The sequence below is a fragment of the Taudactylus pleione genome, unplaced genomic scaffold (assembly GCF_031769625.1).
Source record: "Taudactylus pleione unplaced genomic scaffold, aTauple2 ptg000737l, whole genome shotgun sequence".
Classification (NCBI taxonomy): Eukaryota; Metazoa; Chordata; class Amphibia; order Anura; family Myobatrachidae; genus Taudactylus; species Taudactylus pleione.
This window is the reverse complement of record NW_028285139.1, coordinates 992,614-1,018,332: the sequence shown is the minus strand read 5'-3', so window position 1 is coordinate 1,018,332 and position 25,719 is coordinate 992,614. Positions and strand designations below refer to the sequence as shown.

The following is a 25,719-nucleotide window of genomic DNA, read 5'->3' as shown; positions in this document are numbered from 1 at the left end:
TAATGGATGCAGTTCCATGGGCAAAACTTGTTTTGGGGCTGTCTCCTCTTCCTCTACATCCCATTATGTTAAGCACCTCAGTTTCTTAATTTTTTTGCGCCCATGGAGCAGGCACCGATCTATCTGAGCTCCTGGAAAGAGGTCACCCGGTAATAGATTCTGTGGTAGGCCAGGGACTTTGGGGCAGTTCTTGGCGCCATCTCTGTCATTGTGATCGACACAGCTCGCATGGGTCTTCCCCTTTGGTTGCTACATCCTGTCCTGCAGGTCGTCCATTGGTAAGGGAGGGTCCTGCGGGGGAACTCTTCAATTGTTCTGTCGAGGCCAGAATCGGCAGACATAGTGGCGCTGTTCTGGCTGAGACTACGTGGCAGGACCTGGACAGTGCTGAGTGTGCAGCTCCGCTTTGGCAGTGTGGAACAGTGCACTTCATTGTAGTGGCCATTTTCCTCCCTGGAGGGGTGGCTAATAGTTATAAATTGTGATTCTGCAGGTCTATGGTAATACTGCACTGATGTGGGAAAATTACGTGTGTTACAGGGGTCATGTGCTTCCACTGTATGCCAGTTTGCCTCTCTTTGCTCCTATCTACAATATAATGCTGATCGATGTTTATCTAGGACATGCGCAGTGGAACCAGATGACGATGCACACATACATCACGCATGCTTCCCGCTCCAACTACCAGCACTGACACAATGTGGCTTGTGTGTTTTTGTATCTTGGGTCGGTTACTTTACTTTATGTTACTCTGTTCACTTGTCTTCACAGTGGACAATGCTCTGCTTCCTTCTGAAGAGGCAGCAGCCCAAGTATCAGAACCTGCCTGGGTGGAGGTGTTTGTGCACTCCATTGCTGATCTCACTCAGGTGATAAGTAAGACTATCTGTGTACCTGGACAAACCATGCTGCAATGCAAGGGGTGCAAATACATACATTTTTTGCAAGCAGGGTAAATACTGGCTGCTTTTGCATGTAGCCCAAAAATGCCGGACAGCTTTATTTTTACACTGCAATTTAGAATTCAGTTTGGACAATCCCCTCCCAAATCTAAATCTCTCTGCACATTCTACATCTGCCCCACCTGCAGTGCAGCATGGTTTTGACCAAGATGTACAGTTACTTGCTCTTTCTTACTCTATTCCCAACTCTGAATTAGGCCCAAAGACAGGTGAGTGACTGTTTGATTCCTTCCCATTCAGAGCTCCTACTCAAATTGCCAGTCTCAGGATGAATACCAGTTAATAAGTCAGGCTCCTCCCTGGGTTACTTCTATGCAGCAGACTACCAGTCCAATCCTTCAAGCGTAAGAGCTCTGCGCTGGTTCGGTTCCCAACGGTCCCAGATCTCTCTGAATATGGAGGTTGCCAGCGATTCAGACTTTGAGGAACCATCTATTTTGGAAGAAGATTCCTCAGGTGACATGTGGTAAAGGAATTGGTGCTGGCCACCTGCTAAGCCCTAGATTTGAGGATCTGGTGGAACCTGTTGTTTAGATAGTTTCCTTGTTAAAACTTAGATTTCCCAGGAAAGTTATAATAACAGGAGCAGGATCAGCGTTGCCAAGGGCATTCACTTCTTCCTAACTGTTCTTCGAAGAGCTTACTAAATAAATACACAAGATAGACGTGCTACCACGAGAGCTGCTGGTAAATGGGGTAGTCAGCCCCAAAATACAGGGGAAAAAACATTTAATATAGAACCAGCGCTACTGAAAATAATAGGTAAACAAATATGATTTCTAATAATTAGATCAACCTGTGATTTATTGGACTAAAACATGCACCCTTGTGCAATAATGAGATCTCTAATTAGAGACACAAATAATTAAAATGTAAAATATGCATAGGAAATAACAAGAAAATAAAAACAATATATAGAATAGTAAAAATCCACCAATGTCAAAGTTGGAATAGGACTCTCTCCACAGTGTCCCAGAATTAATGGGTGATAGCAGCGCAACGTTACCAGTGGGCTAATGAAGCCTGGCAGGAAGTCCTCTGGCATCCAGCAATTAGTAATATGGCTAAAGTGTGTTGACAAGGAATCATCCAAAGTGTATGAGGTGGTAACTTGTAAGTAGGAAGTCCTCTGGCATCCAGCAGAGTGAGTAGGCTGAAGCACAATCCTTAAGGAATCATTTTCAGGCTGCAAAGTTATTCCAAGGGGAGAGTTTGGAGTCCAAAATATATCTAACAGATGGTAAATCCACATAGGTGGTGAATGAATAAAGTCTCAACGCGTTTCTCTGAGCAATGACCACTCAGCTTCCTCAGGAGTGTGACACTGGGACACTGTGGAGAGAGTACTATTCCAACTTTGACATTGGTGGATTTTTACTATTCTATATATTGATTTTATTTTCTTGTTATTTCCTATGCATATTTTAATTATTTGTGTCTCTAATTAGAGATCTCATTATTGCACTAGGGTGCATGTTTTAGTCCAATAAATCACATGTTGATCTAATTATTAGAACTCTGTCCATCATATTTGTTTACCTATTATTCTCAGTAGCGCTGGTTCTATATTATATGTTATTGGAAGATGATTTGGGTAAGTAGAATAAGTTTCCCTTTAAGTGGATGCTGTCATTGCTCAGCTAGCCAAGACCACTACAAACCCCATTCCTATTGCATTGTCCTTAACAACTTGGAAAGGAATTGTGAGTGAAATGTCTCTCAGGCCCATTCTGGTGGCTGCCTGGGCCAACAAGTCAGCGGAGAGCTGGGCTGAACAATTCAATAAAGGGTTACAGCCAGGGTTTTCTAGACTAGACTTCTTGTTTTTCGTGAATCTAACCATGGACATGGTGAGGTGCTCATGGATGCAGCACTAGGTCTGTCCTGGATTTCTGCGGTCTGGTACACTCTCTGGCTCAAATGATGGGAGGCAGATGCAGATCCCAATGGTTATTAGAGCCTTTGCCTTTTGCTGGTTCTGTTCTCTTTGGATCAGGTGTGGATTCCATCATCATAACTGGTGGGAGTTCCTTCCTTCCAGTGAAGCCCAAAAATCATCAATTTAGTATCTTTTGTGTCTCAAGATAGAAACAGGAAAGCGCCCCAAATGGCATATTCTGCTGGTTTCCCTGATGGCATCCAGAGGTGTAAGCAGTCCAAACTGGGAAGGCGTGTCAAGCAGATCGCATGACAGGACACCAAACCACCTACAATCGTCTGTGGTGGGAGCGTCTGCTGTGATTCCATGAAAAATGGATGGCTACTTGCATGGACAGTGGGAGGTATCATTGGAATAGGTTATTTTGGGCTTCCTTCCAGGCGTTTTAACCTTCTGTGAACTAGGTGGGGTGTTACATACCCCAGCAAGATATTAACTCCTATAACTTTTTAAAAAATACAGTGCGCAAGTTGCTGTTTCCTTTAGCTGGACTTGTGATGTTGCCAGTTTGTGTAGCAACAAGGGTTTTGTGCGGGGAGGGCTAGAGCAGCGAGTACATGTGTGTAAAGTGCGTGAACTCACCACTCCACCTTGTTCACCAAAGGTTAATGCAACGCTGTTTCAAAGGACAAGACCAGACTTCAGTTATCATCTAATCAATACTGAAGTCGGGGATGATTCTCCAGTACTGTCAGATCAGAAAGCTTTGGCGTTATATTCTCCCCTGTTCTTGTATCCAAAACTGGAATTGAACTACAAGACTCTCAATTTACATCTGGGGGTTGGCAAGTTCAAGATGGAGCCACTACATACGGTCATCAATTCCATGGAGCAGAACTTGTGCCTTGCCTCGATGGATATAAAGTATGAGTACCTGTATATGCCGATCTAGGAGGAGTTCCACTGTCTCCTTTGTTACCAATTCAGGGATCATCCCTTTGGTTTGGCAGCTCAGAATAATCTCTTTGGTTTGGCAGCTCAGAGAGTCTTCACAAAGGTCATGGCTGCTCATTCCATTCCTGGACGACCTTCTCATCAAAGTGAGTGACACACTGCTCTCTTCATTGTACAATGGAAAGGCTGAAATAGTATGGTTAAGTCAACTTTTCTAAGACCAATTATCCTGTCAAAGTGCATGGTTTTTCTGGGTTTTATCTTCAACACCGAGGTCACAAGGTATTCCTGCCAGAGGAAATGATTTTGGCCATCTAGAGGTAGGTCCTTACTCTCTTACAAGCCAGTGTGTATGCTTCTCTGCAGGAAGTTGCTAGATCTCCTACTTTGAAGAAATTCCATTTGCACAATTTCACTCCAGGAAGTTCCAGCTGTAACTTCTTGCTTGCTGGTCTCAAATGAATCACAACTTGGGAGACTCAGGTGTTTCAGTTGTCGCTGACAACCCAGCAGACCATGCAATGTGACTGGGAGTCAACTGTAGTAACCACTGATACCAGTCTACAGAGTTGGGGTTCAGTGGGGGACTTGCAGGTCCATGCCGATGGTATAAGCAACCAAGATTTTTCACTGGGGGGAAAAGAATGTACCAGGATATCCACCATATTTATCACAGGGATGGAAAACTAAGAAGTTGATTTCCTAAGTCACCACACAATCCACGCTGGAGAGAGGTTTACGCATCCCGATGTCTTTTAACAACCTGTAGAACAAAATGGATCTGCAGGAAGTGGATTTGATGTGATGGGTGCCGGCGCAATCCTGACGCCGGTATCTCGGCAGGGTTAGGATACAGACACCTGTCTGTCGGCATCCTAACCCTCCCCATCTCCCTATCCTAACCCTCCCCTGTGCCTAAGCCTAAACTCCCCCTCCCTGCAGCCTAAACCAAACCCTCCCCCCCTTAGTGCCTAACCCTAATACTTACCATGGAGATTCCGTTGGTTCTGATGGTGGCGCCGGGATTCTGATAGGTGTCTGTATTCCGGCGCCGGCATTCTGCCAGCCGGAATCCCTGTGGTCGGGATATTGAGCATATCCCGGATTTGATAGCCTTTTGACGGAAACACAAGTGCCACTCAGGGATCCGGAAGCAGTTCCAGTAAATGTAATGATGGACCAGTGGCAACTGAATTTGGTATACCTCTTGGTGCCAATGCTGATGCTCCCTGCATGCTGAAAGATGCTAAATACAAGGGACTTGCAGTCATCTATGTGGTTTTGGATTGGTCAAAATGGTTGTGATACACAGACATCCTCAGCTACCACTGCATATGGAAGAGTCATATTTCCAGGTGTGAAAAAAAAAAATGAAGTACACATGCCTTTGTTCAAGCTAGCTTACCTGTCATCATGCTTGTAGGACAGCGAGTTGATTCTAACTTTCCAGATGGTGCAGGTTTAGGCTCTATATTTTTCCAATGTAAATTGTCCGCCATCCCTGAACTTCAAACTTGGTCCTTTCAGCAACACAGAAACCACTTTTCAACCCCTGGATTCAGTGGATCTTAAATTTTCTGACTTGGAAAGTTTCGTTTGGTTAGCCTTTTCTAAAGCCAGATGGGTTTGGGAGTTAGTGGCTCTATCTTGTTGGTCCCATTTCTAGTTTTTCCATCAAGACAGTGTGGTCCTGTATACGAGACCTTCCTTTCCCGTTTTCATCTCACCAATGGTGAGTCCTCTTCTGGGCCAAGACATGGCTTCAGCCTGTGGCGATTCTCTTGGTCTTCTTGTCGTTGTCCATGTTCTGCGGATCCATCTATCTAGACCTGCTACATTCTTTAAGACTTGACAGCCTCTTGGTGCGCACATGCAAGGTTGGTCAGCGAACAAGCAGTCAGTGGCCAGGTGGATTATGGCAACCATTCAGCAAGTGTATATTTCGGAAGAAGCCCCTATTTCATTGTTCCAGATCAGTCAGCACCTATTGGGCGGCGTGACCTTGTGCCTCTTTGGATCAGTAGTGCAAAGTGGCCATCTAGTCGTCTGTTCGTACATATACAAAGTTCTACAAATGTAATGTTTTTGTAGCCAGAGATGCCAGTTTTGGGAGTAAAGTTTTACGCCCAACTATAGCTGTGTCCTTACTTATGGGCATCTCAGCAATGTCCCCATGATATTCCACTGTCAACCAGATTGGATGCAAGAGAAGAGAGGATTTTCGTACCCAGTTAATTCTGTTTTCTCTTTACCTGGCGCCCATTGCATTACTTTTCTTTCTACTTGAGTTTTGTTTGAGTTCAGTATATAGATTACGGTCTTCTATGGGATTATTAAATTTGAAACTGAGGTGCTTAACATCATGGGATATAGAGGGGGGAGAGGCAGCCCACAAGCAAGTTTAATTTGCAGATTGTGCATGCTCCTGGAAAGCGCCCTCTACACCCCATGGTATCTCAGTGTACCCCAGATGGATTGAGAAACAGCGAGTACCAAACATCCTCTTTTTACATATTTTTTGCATTATGCTGTATTAGTTTTTTTTCAAATAAGACGATTAGATTTTAAACAGAAAATTATTACAAAATGAAACAAATCTCACCTTGACATCCGTGAACTGCGACATTACAATTTCAGAGCTGCTAGGATGCAGGGCCGGGAGCTCCTGATAGAGGTTATGGAAGCAGACTAGCGATCCTAGCAGCACCTGTGCTTCCACACGTGGTGCCTGTCAACAAAGTGATATTAAAAGACAGTCTACAGTCACTCAAGAAATCACCAAAGCAAATACACTAATGTGAAATTAAGTGAATGCATGTCCCCTACTGATAACATATTGTACTTTTAATTTAAGGAGGCATCTTGTTAAAAGCAGAAACAACCCAAATTGCACAAAAATATTATATATATATATATATATATATATATATATATATATATATATATATAGTCAGGTGCATAAATATTGGGACTTTGACATAATTGTCATATTTTGGCCTCTGTTCCATTGCAAAGCCATTGTGGTGGTGAATAAACAAGATGCGCTTTAACTGCAGACTTTCAGATTTAATTTGAGGGTAATTACATCCAAATCAGGTGAACAGTGTAGGAATTACAATGGTTTCTATATGTGCCTCCCACTTTTTAAGGGGCCAAAAGTAATGGGACAAACTAAACAATCCTAAATCTAACTTTCACTTTTTAATACTTTGTTGCAAATCCTTTGCAGGCAATTAGAGCCTGAAGTCTGGAACGCATAGACATCACCAGATGCCGGGTTTCATCCCTGGTGATGCTCTGCCAGGCCTCTACTGGGGCATTTTCCCTTCAGTTTTGTCTTCATCAAGTGAAATGCATGCTCAATCAGATTCAGGTCAGGGGATTGACTTGGCCATTGCATAACATTCCACTTTTTAGCCTTAAAAAACTCTGGTTGCTTTTGCAGTATGCTTCGGGTCATTGTCCATCTGCTCTGTGAAGCGCCGTCCAATGAGTTCTGAAGCATTTGACTGAATATTAGCATATAATATTGCCCGAAACACTTCAGAATTCATTCTGCTGCTTTTGTCAGCAGTCACATCATCAATAAATACAAGGGAACCAGTTCCATTGGCAGCCATACATGGCCACGCCATCACACTACCACGCTTCACTAATGAGGTGGTATGTTTTGGATCATGAGCAGTTCCTTTCCTTCTCCATACTCTTCTCTTCCCATCACTCTGGTACAAGTTGATCTTTGTTTCATCTGTCCATAGGATGTTGTTCCAGAACTGTAATGGCTTTTTTAGATGTTGTTTGGCAAACTCTAATCTGGTCTTCCTGTTTTTGTGGCTCACCAATGGGTTACATCTTGTGGTGAACCCTCTATATTCACTCTTGTGAAGTCTTCTCTTGATTGTTGACTTTGACACATATACACCTACCTCCTGGAGAGTGTTCTTGATTTGGCCAACTGTTGTGAAGGGGTTTTTCTTCACCAGGGAAATAATTCTTCTGTCATCCACCACAGTTGTTTTCCGTGGTCTTCCGGGTCTTTTGGTGTTGCTGAGCTCTCCGGTGCGTTCTTTCTTTTTAAGAATGTTCCAAACACTTGATTTGGCCACACATAATGTTTTTGCTATCTCTCTGATGGGTTTGTTTTGATTTTTCAGCCTAATTATGGCTTGCTTCACTGATAGTGACAGCTCTTTGGATCTCATATTGAGAGTCGACAGCAACTGATTCCAAATGCAAATGTCACACCTAGAATCAACTCCAGACCTTTTACCTGCTTAATTGATAATGAAATAACGAGGGAATAGCCCACACCTGTCCATGAAATAGCTTTGGAGTTGATAGTCCCATTACTTTTGGCCCCTTAAAAAGTGGGAGGCACATATAGAAACCGTTGTAATTCCTACACTGTTCACCTGATTTGGATGTAATTACCCTCAAATTAAATCTGAAAGTCTGCAGTTAAAGCACATCTTGTTTGTTTCATTTCAAAGCCATTGTGGTGGTGAGGAGACAGGCCAAAATATGAAAATTCTGTCAATGTCCCAATATTTATGCACCTAACTGTATATATATATATATATATATATATATATATATATATGTCTTGTATATCCACCAAAGGAAGGAGGCACTCGCCGCTATTTTTCTTTAAGTAGTTTTATTCATTCATGGGCTTTACACTTGCTTGGATGTAACAAATTCTGGTCGACGTGTCGGTTCCAAACTGAACCTTTCTCAAGACCTCATCCAATAATTGGTAATTACAAAAAATACAGAAACATAATCTGTGAAAAAGAGGAAAACACATTGACATGTCATGTCTACCAGGCTCCTTACAGACAAATGCACTGCTTATGTTAAACAGTCTCATATATCTAGCACATATAGTGCAATATAAAGTGCTGCTTCATGCACATGATACTGGCGGGACACCATCACCAAGGAACCTATGTGACCATATGATCAAACCATTAATAGCATGTACACACCTCAGTGTTATCCACCTAGAACGTGGGAATCACTATATATAAATACCTCAAAACTACTTAAAGAAATATAGCGGCGAGTGCCTCCTTCCTTTGGTGGATATACAAGACTATTTTGGGATCATCTTTGTTTGATCCTTGGAAGCACCCCAACGTTGTACACTGTATGGTTGTGAGTGCGGGACATTCTGGGATAGATATATATATATACATACATACACACTGTATGTATGCCTTTCCATTGCATGGTCAAGTACGTTATATAAGTGTAGGATTACCTTGGGGACACACTGATTGACTTGCAGTCTCCCCATTAATACAAATATAGGTTGGTAGATACACATACAAGGGAATAATCAGTGATGTCATAATTACATAGTTACCATGTTGCGTTTTAAGTTTTTGTCCTCTATCACGGCAGTTTTAGACTCTGTATAACAGCAGTGTGATGTGGCATTGGCTGTTTGCCAAGGAGATACAAGAAATAGTCCATTACACTGTACATATTTGTTTCAGGCCCTACAAAAAAGGGCTTGATGACCCAGGGAATATCAGACAACATGGCCCGTTATTGGCAATTGCTTAGACTTGACTTGACCAATCGGCATTAACAATTAAGCGAACCATGGTAATAAAGCCACAATATAGGTACTGTACTGTACAATGCATTCTGGCTTGCATACATGCTTTCATTTACTTTAGTTTTATTGATACGGTTTAAGAAACATATCTAATAACCAATGTACTGTACTTGTAATATTTTACCACATAGGAAGTGGAGAATGGTAAGCCTAACAATATGATCAATTGTAACTAAGGTTGTTCTTACATTTAGAGACGGTGAGGCAGCAACTCTCCCTGCTGCTACAATGAAGTCCATAATTAGGAGAGTAGCCCCTGGGAGCCCCAGCGAAAAAAACTGGGGTGAGCAGTGCTTGATAATGGTGTTTACTATGTCCTATGAAGATGAAAAGCACACAATGTTAACACTTGCTTTTTCTCAAACATTATATATATGCACTGTTGTACAAGCATGTAGCAATAGATGTACCTACAGTGTTATGTATGGTTGGCATTAACAAGAAAAACAAAGAGGGGTTAATTTTGGCCTTATTGTTAAACCAGTTTTTCTGAAGCTGTATTGGGACATATATAATAGGTTATGTTTCACCCCTACGATGTATGATGCTAGAAAAGTAACATACTCCTCCCTGTACTACCTCCAATTTCACTGCTCCTCCTCAATATACAACTTGCCAAGGCAGAAGACAGAAAATTGGTAGAGAAAAAAAAAAAGTCTTCATACCAGGGCTGTTAGGTACAATTGAAGGGCGATAATTCACCCCGTTTCAGTTTGACATTGTGTAGGATCAGCGGAGTCAGGGATAACCATTAAAAATCAAAAACTGCGCTGGATAGAAACAGCCACCAATTGACACTGTATAATAATTTATTGTAACAATAAAGACATTTAGCTACACAGTAAAAACAACTGACTAGTCACTGCAAAAATGTATCGGTGTTCAGTCTACATAGAATCAGCGCTGCTGATCATACAATGAACTAGCATCTAAAAACAATGGCACATAAACCATACATATAACATAAAATATGAACCATATAAATGGTAGTGAATAAGAGTCCAGCTGGATATATATAAATGAGGCAGATGAAAATCTATAAGTATAGACCGTATAAAGAGAAACGAAGGACAATGTAAAATGTCAATGGACTGCTTAATGTCCGTGTGTAACATATGAGAGTTAAGTTGCTCTTAATTTCATAGCACAAGCACTTGCTGCTTTAATAATTTCCTTCCAACACCAAAAGACTGTAAGTGATCCTGTGTTTCTGTAACACGCTGGGGCAGCTCTGTGTTGGATCCGTCCCGGACCTCAAATGTCCTGCGGCTCACTCTCACTGCTGGGTCCTGCAGGCTATAGTATTGGGACCAAGTGCTGTAGCAGTTACCACTAGGGCATGCAGTATGCCTGGATCAGCAGATAAGCTGCGTCTTAGTGAATCGCGAACCTCAATTCAGGGTGCTTGGTGGGAAGGAAAGCCTCTTGAGCTCAGTCTGGACAATTTGAAGGTAATCAAGGCAGCAACTAGTTTCGCCCAACACTTCGGACTTTTTCAAGCTCAAGTCAGAGATAAACCACAAATTACTCGCAGATAATTCCTTTTTTTCTAAATACTCCATGGCAGTCCCGACAATGGGTTAGCTCCCTTCTAGATATACCTATCTACTGTAGAAGGGAGTTAACCCATTGTCGGGACTGCCATGGACAGGTTGTGAATTTTTTTTTTTAAATACTCCTTTGGATGGTATCTTATGGCGTTCCTCCTCTTCCGCTCTCTCTTACAGTGACTTCTCATGCAGTCTCTATAAACATAAAACATCGGAAAAAACATAGGTCGGAAACCTGGGCTGTCAAGGAGTATTTTTAAAAAAAAAAAAGGAATTACCAGGAAAGTATTATTCGGGATGTTCTCCTTCAATACTTCATAGCAGCCCCTACAAATGGATATACCCAAGCAACACAATGCTGCAATAATGAATCAATCATGTATTTACTTATTCATTTATTATTAATAGGGCTGTGTGGAGAAAATGTGTCCCAAACAATAACTTTTACAGGATATTCTACTACCAATACTGCATTCATTGAAGTGATATAGCACAGTGAGACCGGATTAACCAAAATAAGCCAACGGTTTCTGAATGGGCATTTAACTAAAAGGATAGAGTATCACCTTAGATGCTAACAACTGTAACGTCTGAAGCGTAACTCTACTACACCTGAATAGGGGAAATCCCAAGTGGTTCTGTTTAGTCTCACATGAAATAATATTGCATCAGACACACGGCTGGACAAAGAGGTCCTTATTCCACAGCAGTGTTGCAAAACTATATATGACAAGCCCAGGTGGGTTACACTCTGGATAACTGGAATTTAATGCATAAACAGCAAAACAAAATACTCACAGATGCAATTCTAAAATTCACTAAAAACAACTAGTAAGACTACGTAGTTCTAAAACAAAAGATTAAATAGCGGAATTGTATTGGTTATGTCACGGCTCTAGGGTTTTGTGGAGTCGGATCAGGACCAGTGGACTTAGTTCAATGACTGAGAGAATAGCAGAAACTTGAGACCCTAATAAGACTCCTTCACATATATACTCCTTCACCAATATATCATGTGTATGGTATTGGTTTGACTGCCTGAGTATGAAGCTTGATCAATACAGTAGTCAGAACTGCCATGCGGGACAGGTAGTGTAAGTGACTACAATGGAGTGCCTGTAGTACCAGTGACCGTCTGCAGGAGGATAGATCACAAAGTGCTGCACAATACTGAAGGTAGGACGTAGATGTAACTCCAGAATATAATGGGACACCTGCTGGATAGAATGCACAGTGCAGCACAGCCCAGATGATAAATGCAAACTGAATAGTGCAGGATGCACTTGTATGCAGGTAACTGGAGATGCAGTACTAGATAGGTTATGCACCGTGTGCGCAGGTATAGGAAACTGTTGTAGATGTACTCTATGAGTGCAAATAACTGAAGGCAGAGTCAGATGCAGGTGCACTAGTATGCAAGTCACTGAAGGCAAACCAGATGTAGATGTACTTCGGAAATGCAGATTACTGGTGGCAGAATCAGATGTAGATGCGCTTAGCAAATGCATATTGCTGGAGGCAAGATCAGATACAGGAACTGGAACAGGACAGCAAGCCACTGCAGTCAGAAGACTGATGTTCAGCTGAAGAGATATTGTTCTGATAATGAGCATGAGGTTTAAATAGGGCACTTTCAGCACCTATTGGTCGGACAGGTCATGTGAGCATAACTCCCGGAATCCGGTAGGTTTATGTAGTCTCATGAATGACTCCAGGATGGCGGCACCCACAGCGACACGGTAAACGGGGGCTATGATCACGATTTGTGACAGGTTACAGATGAAGAACAAATAAAGAAATTGGTATAACATACCAATGAGCATCTGGGCGGGGTATAAATACACACCTTGAATAAGGACAGTCGTCCAAAATGCGTGGGTGGAGAAGGGGAATGCCAGTTGCTGTCTTTGGAGGTCCTGGGGAGTTGTACATGCTAGAAAAGGGGTGATGTATCCAGGTAGGTCATATACGGTATGGAGTAATCCTTGCCTGTGTTTGTTTATTGGGTGTATGTTAATAAATGGTTATACTTTTAACCACTATGAGAAGCTTTTTCTCGTTTGTAATTTTATAAGTGGAGAAATTGTTTGAATGAATTTGTGAGCATTAGGCTGCGAGATCCAGAATAGACGATTAAAGACACCTTTCAGTGCAAATTTTTACCTATATAAGGTGAGCATAGAGGTCGGGTATGAGTTCCCGGAAGTCAGGATGCTGCTGGTCAGAATACCGATAGAGGCATCCCAACAGTGAAAATCCCAACAGCGGTAGGTAAGTATACTACCACCAACTCTAACCCTCCCTGGTGCCTAAACCTAACTACCCCTAGTGCCTAAACCTAACCTTCCCACATCCTAAACCTAACCCTCCCCCCTAAGTGCCTAACCCTAACCCCCGATTCTTATCTGTGGGATGCCGGCGGTCGGGATACTGGAGCAGAGATCCCGACGCTGTCAGGATTCGGGCGCCGGTATTTAGACTGTTGACATCCCGCACGCCGGGATGCCGACTACATCCCGTTCTATAGGAGAGGAAATTTAGGTCAATATCAAGTATTATACAGATAAGCCACTGATGAATCTTTTTTCTGTTTGATGGCCTTCTTGTTTACATAGTACGTATTAAGCATATTTATCACTTATCAACTGAAAATACATCTCCCCCATTATAACCAAATGATAATAAAATAATAAAGCTGGCAGGTCAACTGTAATAGACTGATGGCAGTCCTCCAATTTCTCTCTATAGCAGGCTTTGCTGCCAACCTAAAGATATGTCCCTGGAAAAAAGCATGTGTATCGTTCTATGTTTAATACTAAAAGATATCTGCCGTTTTGTGATTTATAGCTTGAGACAGAGAAATCCTGGGACTTTCAGTACAGGTAAAAGAGAAAGCTATGTTATTTGATAGAACGGTTTACCCAGCGAAAATAGAGTACTTAAGTCATATACAATATAATAATTTCATTACGGTTGATAAGACAGTCAACTGTTTGTTACGCTTATCTTGAAAAGTTGGCAACTCCCTGTAAAGAGTGGGGCATAAAAGTTATTTTTTTCCAGTAGGGGTGAAACATAACACAGCCCATGTCCTCTTCTGCTAATCATTTTTAGTCTACATAAATTAAAAGTAGGTTATACCCTTCTTTATTTTATATTTTTCTGTTTTTAGTATTAACAGAGATGTTCACCCACATACAATATACAATATGTAACCCCTTATCCAAGTATCAGAATGGCAGGGGCTAGAGGCCTATGGTTTAGGAGATAATCACCCCTCAGACAGCAACTCTCCTGCTGTAGTTGCTCGGGGGATTTTGACTTTTAGCTTTTCCCAAACATAGGTCTTTGTCATGTGTCAAATGCGCTGACCAATCAGTGTTGGACATTAAACAAGGCGGCAAAAACATTACAAATCCACCATACTCCTTCAACTTTTTACTACTGTTGTATGTAATCCAGTCAAGCTGTATTAGAAAAGGAGTACCTGGTCAGTATGGAGCAAACCACAGTGCATAATATTGTAAAAGTGCGTTAAGAAGTCCCGGTTTGGAGAAACATCCTGTCGTCTTTTCATGATTTTGCAGATCAATTTGTAAGCATGGAGTTTTCCTTGCTTGTATTTGTCTGGCAAGGTTGTGGCCTGAAATACAGGATGATAATGATTAAATGTTTGGACACGTCTAATAAAGCATACCACTAGCATAAAATGTGTAATATGAATTGTAAAAGTATTTATTGATTTAGAGGAAATGGGTATGAAATCCCAGTAGTCGGGATGCTTGCTGTCAATATACCGACAGCGGCATCCTGATGCTCAGGATCCCAACATGGGCCGGGTAAGTATACTTACCCTCCCCCCTTGTCCCCCTAACCCTGTGTCTCTACATCCTAACACTAACCCTCCCCCCACCCTATCCTAACCCTCCCCATTAGTGCCTAAATCTAACCCTCTTCCCCCTTGATGCCTAAACCTAACCCTCCCACCAGTGGTGCCTAACCCTACCCCACCACCAGGAGTACCTAACCCTACCCCACCGCCAGGGGTGCCTAACCCTAGCCCCCCCCCGTGCCGCCTAAACCTACCCCCCCTCCATGTTAACCAGCCCCGCTATACTCACGTTCGGCATCCTGACTGTAGGGATTCCGGCGTCGGGATGTCACCTACTGTCGGTATTCCGGCGCCGGTCTTGTAGCTGGGTAGTGAAATTCCGGGGCCGGGATTTCTTTAGCCGGTAAGCCGAATGTCGGTATAGTAACTACATCCCAATTTAGAGCATTCTACTCGGCCCTACTGTTGATACCCCTACATTTGCTAAAATGTAAAAACATTACTTACACTCTTGGCACAGTGGTGTATTTTCATTTAATTTTATTTTTTTGCATTTAATGTTTGAGATTGAAAACTATAACCGTGGTGCTCTAGTGTGGACCCAGAGGATCCTGTAAGTCTGACTGCCTTCTCAGCTCCTGTGCAGGGTAAAAGAGAAGGCTGTGTTAACACTCCCACAATAGCTTTGCACTTACCCGGCAGGAGTGAGAGCAATGTAGGGTCTGGAGGTGTCTGTTCTACTCTGCCCCCTAATTCCCAAGTGAAAACGATCTGCAGGAAACTCATTTATCTAACCAAGCCTAACAGGACAGAACCGGAGAAACACAAAAACAAGACAGAAACTGTATCACCCCCATAAAAAATATTTCAATTTGTTAAACTGTTACCGAGAAAACAAGAGCATACAATGGGCAGTTGGAGAGTGTCAACCAATAAAATTATAAAAAAAAGAGTTTAAATTAAACATAAAGATCATATTTTCTTATTCATTCAGATGGGGGAGACTGGACCATGGGAACATTCCAAATCTACCCCTTCTGGTGGGTATGCTCACAGAGTTGCTGTGCATCACCATCCTGCCACAACTAGTCTATGTGGCTGTCAGACACATCTACTCTTCAGAAACTCTCTGCTGCTCCACCCACATAGTGTTCACTGGCCTGGTGAAGTGCACCTTCACATTGTAAGGAACAGGTTTCCCTACCTCAATGTAAGTGATCCATCTCGCTATTCTCTGTTTATTATGATGCACATGAGAGGCTTATATGCATCTAGAGGATCTACAGGATAATATGTCTGCTAGAATATAGAGTCCTCTTGACGTAGATCTTCAATGACTTAACATCATTTAACGAGTGAAGAGATCCAACTTCCTCCTGATTGTAACAAAAAACTGCAACAACAGTATCCCGATTTAACTGAAATGTATAGTCAGTCACTTTTCGTAGAAAAGATAGTTGTGAAAAGAGCAGCCCTGTGTGTGTGAAAAACAAGATAGGGAGATTAGGGAGTCCCTCTGGGCTGTTTTACATGTGTGAAACTTCACAAACACTAACTCAAGAAGTTAGAAATGGAGGCTGTTGTATCACCTCCAACACCAAATTTAAGGCCCAAAGTACTAGAGTAAGATTTAAAAGGTGGTCTCAAAGGGTGTCATGACCTGTAAAAAAGTCTGCAACACTTGTAAGAGTGCCAACCTCTTTTGGGAAAAAAAACCCCAAAAATACAGTACTAATTTTCGAGTAAAAACAGGATCAAACGTCGATATTCCTGGTCCATGAGTGGGATCGCTCTATCTTGTGGTTCAGCTAAGATCTGGCTAACTTCATTTGACCACAATCTGGTAAAAAAATTCCTGGTTGAGTGATCATTCTCCTGAATGCAAGTGATGCCTCCTGAGTTAATCGGCCTCCTAGCTTTCCACCCCTGGTGTGAACACTGCTGGTATTGCTGGAACATTTTCTTCTGCCCAGTGCATGATCCTGGTGGTCCCCTTCATTACCAAGGAGCTCTTTGTGCATCCCGTATATTTGACATACATGGCCGCAGGGGCATCATTTGACTATTCGCACTTCAAGATAAGTTCAGCCTGGAAAAATCTGGAATGGAGCCACATAAATTGTACAAACTCAAATGTCAAGACCATCATCCTAAGGGCCATCATATAGAAACTGATGTCTATCTGTAAGCCAGTAGAGACCATACCAATCTGTGTAATGATTGTGCTTGGCACCCTTAGCTATCAAATGTCCAACAAAGTACCCAAAAAGACCAGCCTTTGGCTGGGAAGCAGGGGGGACTTCAAATAATTGATCCAACCTTGGACTTCAATTGTCTGTAATACTTGTCGATAATGTGCCTGAAGCAGAGTCAGGGACTCTACCCTGATCACAATATTCTTCCAGGTAAGAAATATTGATTACCCCTACCCCCTCTGCCCCCATAACCCAGCACTGTGAGCTAATGCCCTGAAAATACATACCTACTATTTCTAACCAGTTACAAGTGTAGGACTGACTAGCTAGGATACACCCACCCAAAACCAGGTACCAGTGAATGCTAGCCTTCCTTCAAGCTCGAGTGAACAAGCACGATCATAGCTGATCTTCCCTCCTCAACAGTCTTGCAAGGCTTAAGTCTTACCACTGTACCACTCCTCCAGTGAATAGTTTGGTTCTGTTGTAGCTAAAGGTGTGAATGCAATACATGGTTCCTGGTCACTGCAGAAGTGTAGAGATCACTTCAGGAGTGACAAGCGGTGAAAGAAGTGAGAGCATGGTGCCTTGTCAGCTCACTCCGTACTGTAGGAAGTCAGCGAGGCTGGAGACAGCCATGTAAAAACCACAGAGGTAGCCAATAAAAAAACAGAATTGAAAGAATAAAATAAATCAGTGTGCCGAGGGATTAAAAAAAAAAAAAAAGCACAATTGACCTGTCCTGCAGAATGGTGATATAGTGGAGAGAAAAGCTTAAATAGTTAAAACTGTATTTAAAGTGTCATTGTCCTAAAGAAGGCTCTGTCTGTATCTGCATGGTCCAGTATGTCCCAAATGTATAAAGAAGAAGGGGGGCTTTAAGCCCATGTAATGTATATTCTCACTACCAAACTGTGGTATATAAAAGCTCTTGGAAAAGCTATTTGAGCAATAAACCTCATCCTGCTCATTCCCTGCATTGTTTTTGTGACCAACAGATGAGAGCTCCCAGCTGTCCAGAATTGAGCCCAGCATCCTGCTTCAACTGAAGCCTTCTATCAAGCAGTAGTTATCCAAAGCAATCAGGAGGAATTAGCCAGAGTAACCAGGAAAAAGGTGTTACTGCAACAACATGATAAATAATAGCAAACGCTCCACAACTGAGAACCAGAAATTGAACACAAGGACATTCCACTTCTGAAGGTGACTACTCATGAAAAAAATTGGTTATTGTTAGCTGTATGCAAGTCCATAAACACCTGAACAGCAGGACTGGCTAACTAGTATACATAAATATATAACACTTTTACAATAATTGATCATCGAATAATAATTATTCAGATTACCTTAAAAAGCCATGGGGTGAGAATCCTCAGGGGTGGGATAAGTACAGGAGGGGGAGGAGAATACAGATTATCCAAAGAGATTCCCAAATTGTCTCGAATCTGATAAGTGACAAACATAATACAAAAGACAATGAGAACAGCTAAAACACACACAAAATACATTCCCTTGTAACTTTTTTTTTGCTTAAAATTAAATACAGATGTTTTCTTTATCTTTGAACGTTCATTTCTATAAATCGGAACCTACACATTTTCTACTGAGGTAACGTGGTGCTTTATATAGCAATGAATCTTAAATGGATGCAATACCTTGGCCAGGTTCTGCCACAGCTCACACAAGTAATCAAACACCTGAGCGTGGATTTCAGGATTGCTGATGTTATTGACATCTCCCAGAATTCCCAGCATTCTCCTCCACATGACCGTGGAGACATCTGCATGCCAACCTGTGAGTGTGCCACCTGCCATCACACTGCAGCTTTCTAATGGGAATTCACAGGGCTCTGCTTAAAGGAAAGCAGCATGATCAGACTGCAGAAGTTTACAGAAATGCTAAAAAAATAATTTAAACACAATATATTTTTTGTTTTCATTTGTGGAACTTTTTGACCCACCAAAATTTGTGTGCAATAGGCATCCTAATGCTATCCAACTTTAATATATCAAAAACATGTCATAAAGGAAAAAGCATCATATGTATTTACAAAATATGAAATATTTTAAAATTTTAATTCAATACTGTAAAAAAAACACTACTTGGAGTATATATAATTATCGTTGTTTCATGTATATATTCATTGGTAGCAATAGAATAACCTGCAGGCTTAAACACAATATACAACAAAAAGTAGGAAAGAGATCAAGAAACATGATAAACACGACCATGAATGAAGTCAAAATGATATATTTACTCTAAAGAAATAAGTGACAATTGTATCTTCATAAAATCTTCGGAACCAGAATTAAGAATACCATCTTCCTCTCAGCAAACAGGATAACAAATACTTGTGTAAAAGCATATGACCGTCTCATTCTTCTCGGCACTCTACACTTATTTCCAGATTTGGAGCGGCTCAAAGGTTATTTCATGTTGATTATTCTTACTTAAATGTGTGTGTATATATACACAAAACAAATGCTGACATTATTTGTTGTCATCCCTTCCAAAAATAAAAATAAAAAATGTGACCATTTTATAGGTCAGAAATTGTTGATGTATGGACTTCCAACCTGTCCTGACACTCAAATACGTTAAAGCAGCAGTTCCATAATAATAATAATAATAATAATAATAAAAATAATAATAATAATAAATAATATTGCCACCCTTTTCCTTTGTTTGCATTTTTAGACTGCTACTATTAATTTATAATTCTAACAGTGTCATAACTCATGGCACATAATGTGGTGAGCAGTGAGCAGAGAGGCTTTAGAGCTCAATCCGCTGTGACTGTGTGTGTGACTTGCAGCCATACTTGCATGCCACCCAGAGAGTTTCTGAAAAGGAGATATTGATTAGGAGGAGGACAGCTAAGAACAATGAGATGAATGCTTAAAAGCTACTTAATTTGCTTTTTAAAGAAGCAAAAACCCAGGGATCGCTTCTTTAAAACCAGTCGGAGTACAGCTGAGACCAGGAAATAAACATTACATAATATACAACACAAGCAGTAAGTGACAGAGGTAGGAAAGAGAACTTGCAGGGTAATTCACTCCAATCATAATGGCTGTTAAATCAAATTACATAAACTAAATAAAGCTTTAGGAAATCCTTGCTCCACTGACAAAACACAGACATATTATATCCCCTACCTCACATTAGTATTACTATGAGTGAAGCATAAATAGCAGTGGTGTAACTAGGGTATTTGGAGCCCAGGGCAAATTTGAAAAGGGAGACCCCCCCCATGTGCGCGTGCGGCAAAAAAAATGGGCGTGGTCACTTAAAAATGGGGCGTGTCAACATGACACACCCCTTTATTTTTAAACTGAACATTCCTATCCAGATGCACCTTAACCCCAGTAGTACCCCTTATACAGTACCCCCAGTATGCAGTTGTGGTCCCTCTAATGCAGGCCCATAGTAGTGCCCCTTATACAGTATCCCCAGTAGTGGTCCCTCTTATACAGCCCCAATTAGTTCCCCTTACTCAGTACCCCCAGTAGTGGCCCCCCAAATGCAGTGCCCCAAGTACTGTTCCCCCTTATGCAGTGCCCTCAGTAGCAGTCCCCACAATGCAGTGCTCCCAGTAGCAGTATCCCCTTATGCAGTGCCCTTTATATGGTGCCCCCAGTAGTAGTCCCCACCCTATGCAGTGCCCTTTTATATAGTGCCCCCAGCAGTAGTGTCCCCCCCTCCCATGCAGTGCCCCCAGTAGTGGTCCCCCTGATGCAGGCTCCCAGTAGTGACCCCCCCCTATCCAGTGGTCCCTGTAGTGGCCCTTCCTATTATTGCCCCCAGTAGTGGTCCCCCGAGTGCAGTGCCTCTAGTAATAGGCCCCTTTTAGAATGCCCCCAGTGGTAGTCCCCCCCCCAAGTAGTAGTCCTCAGTAGAGTAGCCCCCCCCCAGTAGAGGTCCTCCCAATGGCACCCCCAGTAGTAGCCACACCTCCCCCAGTAGAGGTCCCCTCAGTAGTAGACAACCCCTCCCCCGTTGTGCAGATAGGTTAAAAAAGAAATAAATATATATAAAAATATACTTACCTGATTCCACGCTGCTCCTGCTCCTGTCCGCGATGCCGCTCCCACCCGCCAGTCCGCCCGGGCTGGCGCGCTCAGCATTATGGGACTGACGTCATGACGTCAGCCCATTACCCACTGCAGGAGCCGGACGGAAGTCCGGCTCTTGCAGTGGGTGCTGCAGCAGTCAATGAGAGTCTATCTGACTCTCATTGGCTGCTGTTTAACACACGCTGGCGCCGATGCGTGTGTTATGCACAGCCTGAGCCCGCCTCCTAGCGCTATTGGGCAAGCGCTCAGGGGGAGGGAACGGGCTCAGGCGTGCAGCCCAGGACCGGCGCTGGAAGCCTAGCGCCGGTCCTGTGCAAATGTGTAGCGCTGACCGCACTCATTGCGGTCGGCGCTACACTGGCTATCTAGGGCGGGCGGGCCGGTACCGTGGCTGGCGGCGCCCCCCCCCCCGCGCCGCCGGTCCAACGGCGACCAGGGCACGAACCCCGCTCGCCCTGCCCTAGTTACGCCACTGATAAATAGTAAACACTGTTGTGGATAGTTTCTCATATATTAAGGTGAAAAGTAATGGCTATAAGCTACACTTCTTTACTTAACATTGTTATGTTTTAAAACTCACTTTTAAGCCTGAAGGTCCCAAACGCAGTCCTCAAGGTTCCCCAACAGTTCAGGTTTTAGAGCTATCCATGGTTGAACACAAGTGGTCAATTGACTGAGGTACTTAAGTCACCTGTGGTCAACCATGGATATTTCTAAAACCTGTACTGTTAGGGAGCCTTGAGTACCACGTTTGGGAACCTCTGCACTACACAATTTGTAGTTTTCCGACAGATCGGAACAACAATTTGTTCAAATCATCCAGTGTATACGCACTATGCGTGTTCCCACTGCGCCATCCGTCGCATCCTTATATCTGCCGTACACGCTGCTCAATCTGAGGATGTGACTGACGGCCCCATGCATTGAGATGCGGCAGTGGAACAACATATCGTAAAGTCATTCACCAATCGTGAGGTGTGTGCGGACCACACGATATGTCTGCCGGATACACAGGTCATCTAGTGTTTACCCGGCTTTAAACTAGTGACTAACACCCAAAACAATTCCAAATACCTGCTGCACTAATGCAAGATTTACATGCTGTACCTTGTTTTGGTATATTAGACACCGAAGGCAGCAAATGGACAAAAATTGTTAGCGCATCTACCCATATTTCCAACCTATTAATCCTCTAAAACATGTTTTATAAATAAAAATTAAAAATGGCTTGTAAATGGAACATCAATGGTACTAAAGTAAAATAATCATGAATCCAGACTATTGTTCTATGTATTCATTTACCTATGTCATCTGGTGTTTGCAGAACTGAATGTTGAAGCTTTTCATGCAGTTCAACCTGTTCAGATGTTAAAGCTGCAGGAGATGGTGTTTGGGAACGTGAACCATAACCTGACAGGGCCGGAGATGCATTTTCAGAACCTAAAAAAAAAAAAAAAAGTTGGGTGATGGAAATAGATTTATCAAGTTTTAGATCTGTATATTAAATATTTTCTATAGGAATGATATCACAAGAGAAATAGGTGGTCAATTGTCATTGCTGCTGTTATCGTAGTCACATTAGGGACATTTCCATAACAAGAAATAGTCAGTGGAGGGTAGACCCAGCAGTCGGCAGTCACAGAACAGGTACAGTACTGAGTAACAATGCAGAGTGGAGAGGGCTAGTATATTTGCCATTTTATTTAAACTTGCTCCATTTGCATGTCACTGTGCTAGAAGGGTACGTCAGAGATACCCAGAAAACTAGTTATAGACATATGTGTTTGCATTTTTAGTGAGCAGTACTTTCATATGTAAGCCTTTGTTATACAAAAATACCGGATATACATCCAACTCTAGATAAGCAATTTTGTGTCTATATATCTCTAAAATAAAGTAACAAAAATTAGGATGGTAATGTTATAAGGTGGTGTGGTAGTGTTACAGGGGGTGGTGAGGTAGTGTTATAGGGTGGTATCATTATAATGGTGTGGTAGTGCTACTTGGAGTAGTGCGGTGGTGTTACAGGGGGGTTTGCTAGTGTCATGCTGGGTACACACTGGCCAACATATCGGCCGTTCAATTGAAAGATATTTCACTGAAAAGTGTTTTCGAATGGTCTATTGTCTAACATTTTTAGTAGTGTGTGATTTCAGTCATATTGGGCTTAAAACAATAGAAGTGCCTGTGTGCAGAATGTTCTGCAGAAGCACTGCACAGATCAGTTTGATCGGTGCAGCACTTGTGTGTGTTACAGTGTAAAGAAATGGTCAAATGTAAAAAAAAAAAAAAAAAAAATAAGGATAATCAGCACTGGACTTTTTAGCCCGCTCTGGTCCTGGAAAATGGGGGAAAAACAGCGTGGGGCTCCACCGTATATCCAGTAACCAGCACCAGGCTCAAGCAGACGGGGGGGGGGGTAATGCCACGGCAGGGGGACGCACAACGTGGTGTCCTCCTTGCCTAAGCATTAACCAGCCCAAAACTGGTCACCACCCCAGCCCTGAAATTCCTCGGAAAGTGAGGAAACCCTAAAAAAGGGGTCCCCTCACCAGAGGATACCCTTGGGCTAGGATGAAGCCCGGGGATCCTCCCTGCATCCCTGGAGGCAGTGGGTGCAGGAGTAATGGTGTAAAGATGGAATATTGTTGTTTACAGTGGAATTACAGGTCCTAGCCAGTTGGCCCCAGCATGGTGGTACTTGGAGAACCACAAGTGCCACCATGCCTGAACAAAAAGGGCCCCCACTGTGAAGAAAATATATATATAAAAAAAACAACACATAGCACGGACACAGCATATTTTAACCTTTTATTACACATCACCCACATTGACATCACATACTTCCCCTACTCTATGGGGCTAGTCAGTCCTCTTCTCCAAACAACAAACAGATTGGCCCGTACCTCCAGTACAGCTATACTGTCTGTACAATGGGGGTGTAGCCGCACTATTTTCTAAAAAAATGGGGAGAGGGGGCGAGGGGGAGGGTTATCCTCTAAATGTGTATTTTCTGGCTGCCACAGACCTCTGTGATCCCTTTCTAGATCATTGGGATAGAAAGATTGGTTGTGGATTGGGTCTTAGTGGGCGCACATAGAATGTACTTTTAACATATATGGGTAAAGGTATAAAAATAATATTGCTTGATGGATGTTAGAACAATGGGTATTTATTATGGATGTCTTACTGATCTGTGAATTTAAAAACATATAAATACAAGCATAGATCTAAAAACAATGTAACTTGGTATAATTGTACATATGCGCAGTTTGAAAGAAATAGGATAAATATAACAACAAACGTGATAAAACAATTTGCCCAGAGATGGACAATATTTGTTAAGACCGGATTATATTTACTGTTGACATCCACAGGATGAGTTATTTGTTCTCAATAAAAAGGGTTTGCCAATTCTTCTTTGGAATTCAGTGGCATAATAGTGGAGTAACCCTTTGTAATTTGGCAGGGTGTAGTCCAGTGTTATTATGTTACTTTAAAGAGAACGAGGACTTTTAAAGTAACATAATAACACTGGACTACACCCTGCCAAATTACAAAGGGTTACTCCACTATTATGCCACTGCATTCCAAAGAAGAATTGGCAAACCCTTTTTATTGAGAACAAATAACTCATCCTGTGGATGTCAACAGTAAATATAATCCGGTCTTAACAAATATTGTCCATCTCTGGGCAAATTGTTTTATCACGTTTGTTGTTATATTTATCCTATTTCTTTCAAACTGCGCATATGTACAATTATACCAAGTTACATTGTTTTTAGATCTATGCTTGTATTTATATGTTTTTAAATTCACAAATCAGTAAGACATCCATAATAAATACCCATTGTTCAAACATCCATCAAGCAATATTATTTTTATACCTTTACCCATATACGTTAAATGTACATTCTATGTGTGTCCACTAAGACCCAATCCACAAATAATACTGTCTGCACAGTATAGCGCTAACCGACTGACAGTTCCCCCTTGTGGGTTCCTGCACAACAGCTAGCGTTTCCGCTAGAGTGCAGGCAGGGCTCTAAGGCAGAGTGTAGGAAGTATATGTGTGCGCCAAAGGCGCGCACGACCCCTAAAATGGGCGTGGCTGGCTGAGGAGGTGTGTCATTATTAAACGCCCCCAATTCGTCACACTTAGGGTCGTGCACAACACTTACGGAGATGCTGGGCTTCCCCAAAGCTCTCCCCTCACGGTGAAGAGATGCTGTGAGCATGAGCATGGCATCTATTCGCCCGTCGGTGAACGGTCACCGCAACTTTTCCCACCAGAGTACAACGATGGCCCACGGGTGGGGAAGGCACAGGGCAGGCTGTTTTAGCCGGACACCGCTAAAAGGGCAGGGTGCATTTTGACCCTTTAAAATGGGGCAGGGCGCGGTGCCCTGCTAAAACAGCATAGCGGGAACACTACAATAGCCATGATTGACTAAGAGTCAGTTCTATCGTTGTTGGATTCTTATATTAGTTAATCTGCGTATTGTATTCCTGTCGATAGAAAGTACTTGCGAGTTGATTCGATGGTGTATTGAATTCTATTTGTGTGTTCAGCCATGTTTTACAGGTAGAATCTTGTTTTTACACCCGTGTTTGGCTTTAGTGAATCTCCAAGTTTCAAAAACAG

The 25,719-nt window shown here is 42.4% G+C and overlaps 1 protein-coding gene across 9 annotated transcripts in view; it reads right to left on the bottom strand.

The window, feature by feature from the left end:
* RALGAPA1 (Ral GTPase activating protein catalytic subunit alpha 1) overlaps window positions 1-25,719 on the bottom strand; it is a 293,801-nt gene that overhangs the window by 119,667 nt on the left and 148,415 nt on the right. For 5 of the 9 annotated variants that reach the window (XM_088457052.1, XM_088457056.1, XM_088457055.1 and 2 more), the window contains 6 exons: window positions 22,377-22,514; window positions 18,654-18,850; window positions 18,345-18,443; window positions 14,459-14,614; window positions 9,610-9,738; window positions 6,398-6,523 (listed from right to left, as the gene is read on the bottom strand). In XM_088457052.1, coding sequence (XP_088313178.1) covers window positions 6,398-6,523; window positions 9,610-9,738; window positions 14,459-14,614; window positions 18,345-18,443; window positions 18,654-18,850; window positions 22,377-22,514 — 845 coding nt within the window. The remainder of the gene's footprint in view (window positions 1-6,397; window positions 6,524-9,609; window positions 9,739-14,458; window positions 14,615-18,344; window positions 18,444-18,653; window positions 18,851-22,376; window positions 22,515-25,719) is intronic. The other 4 variants (XM_088457053.1, XM_088457057.1, XM_088457060.1 and 1 more) reach the window with 1 other exon arrangement.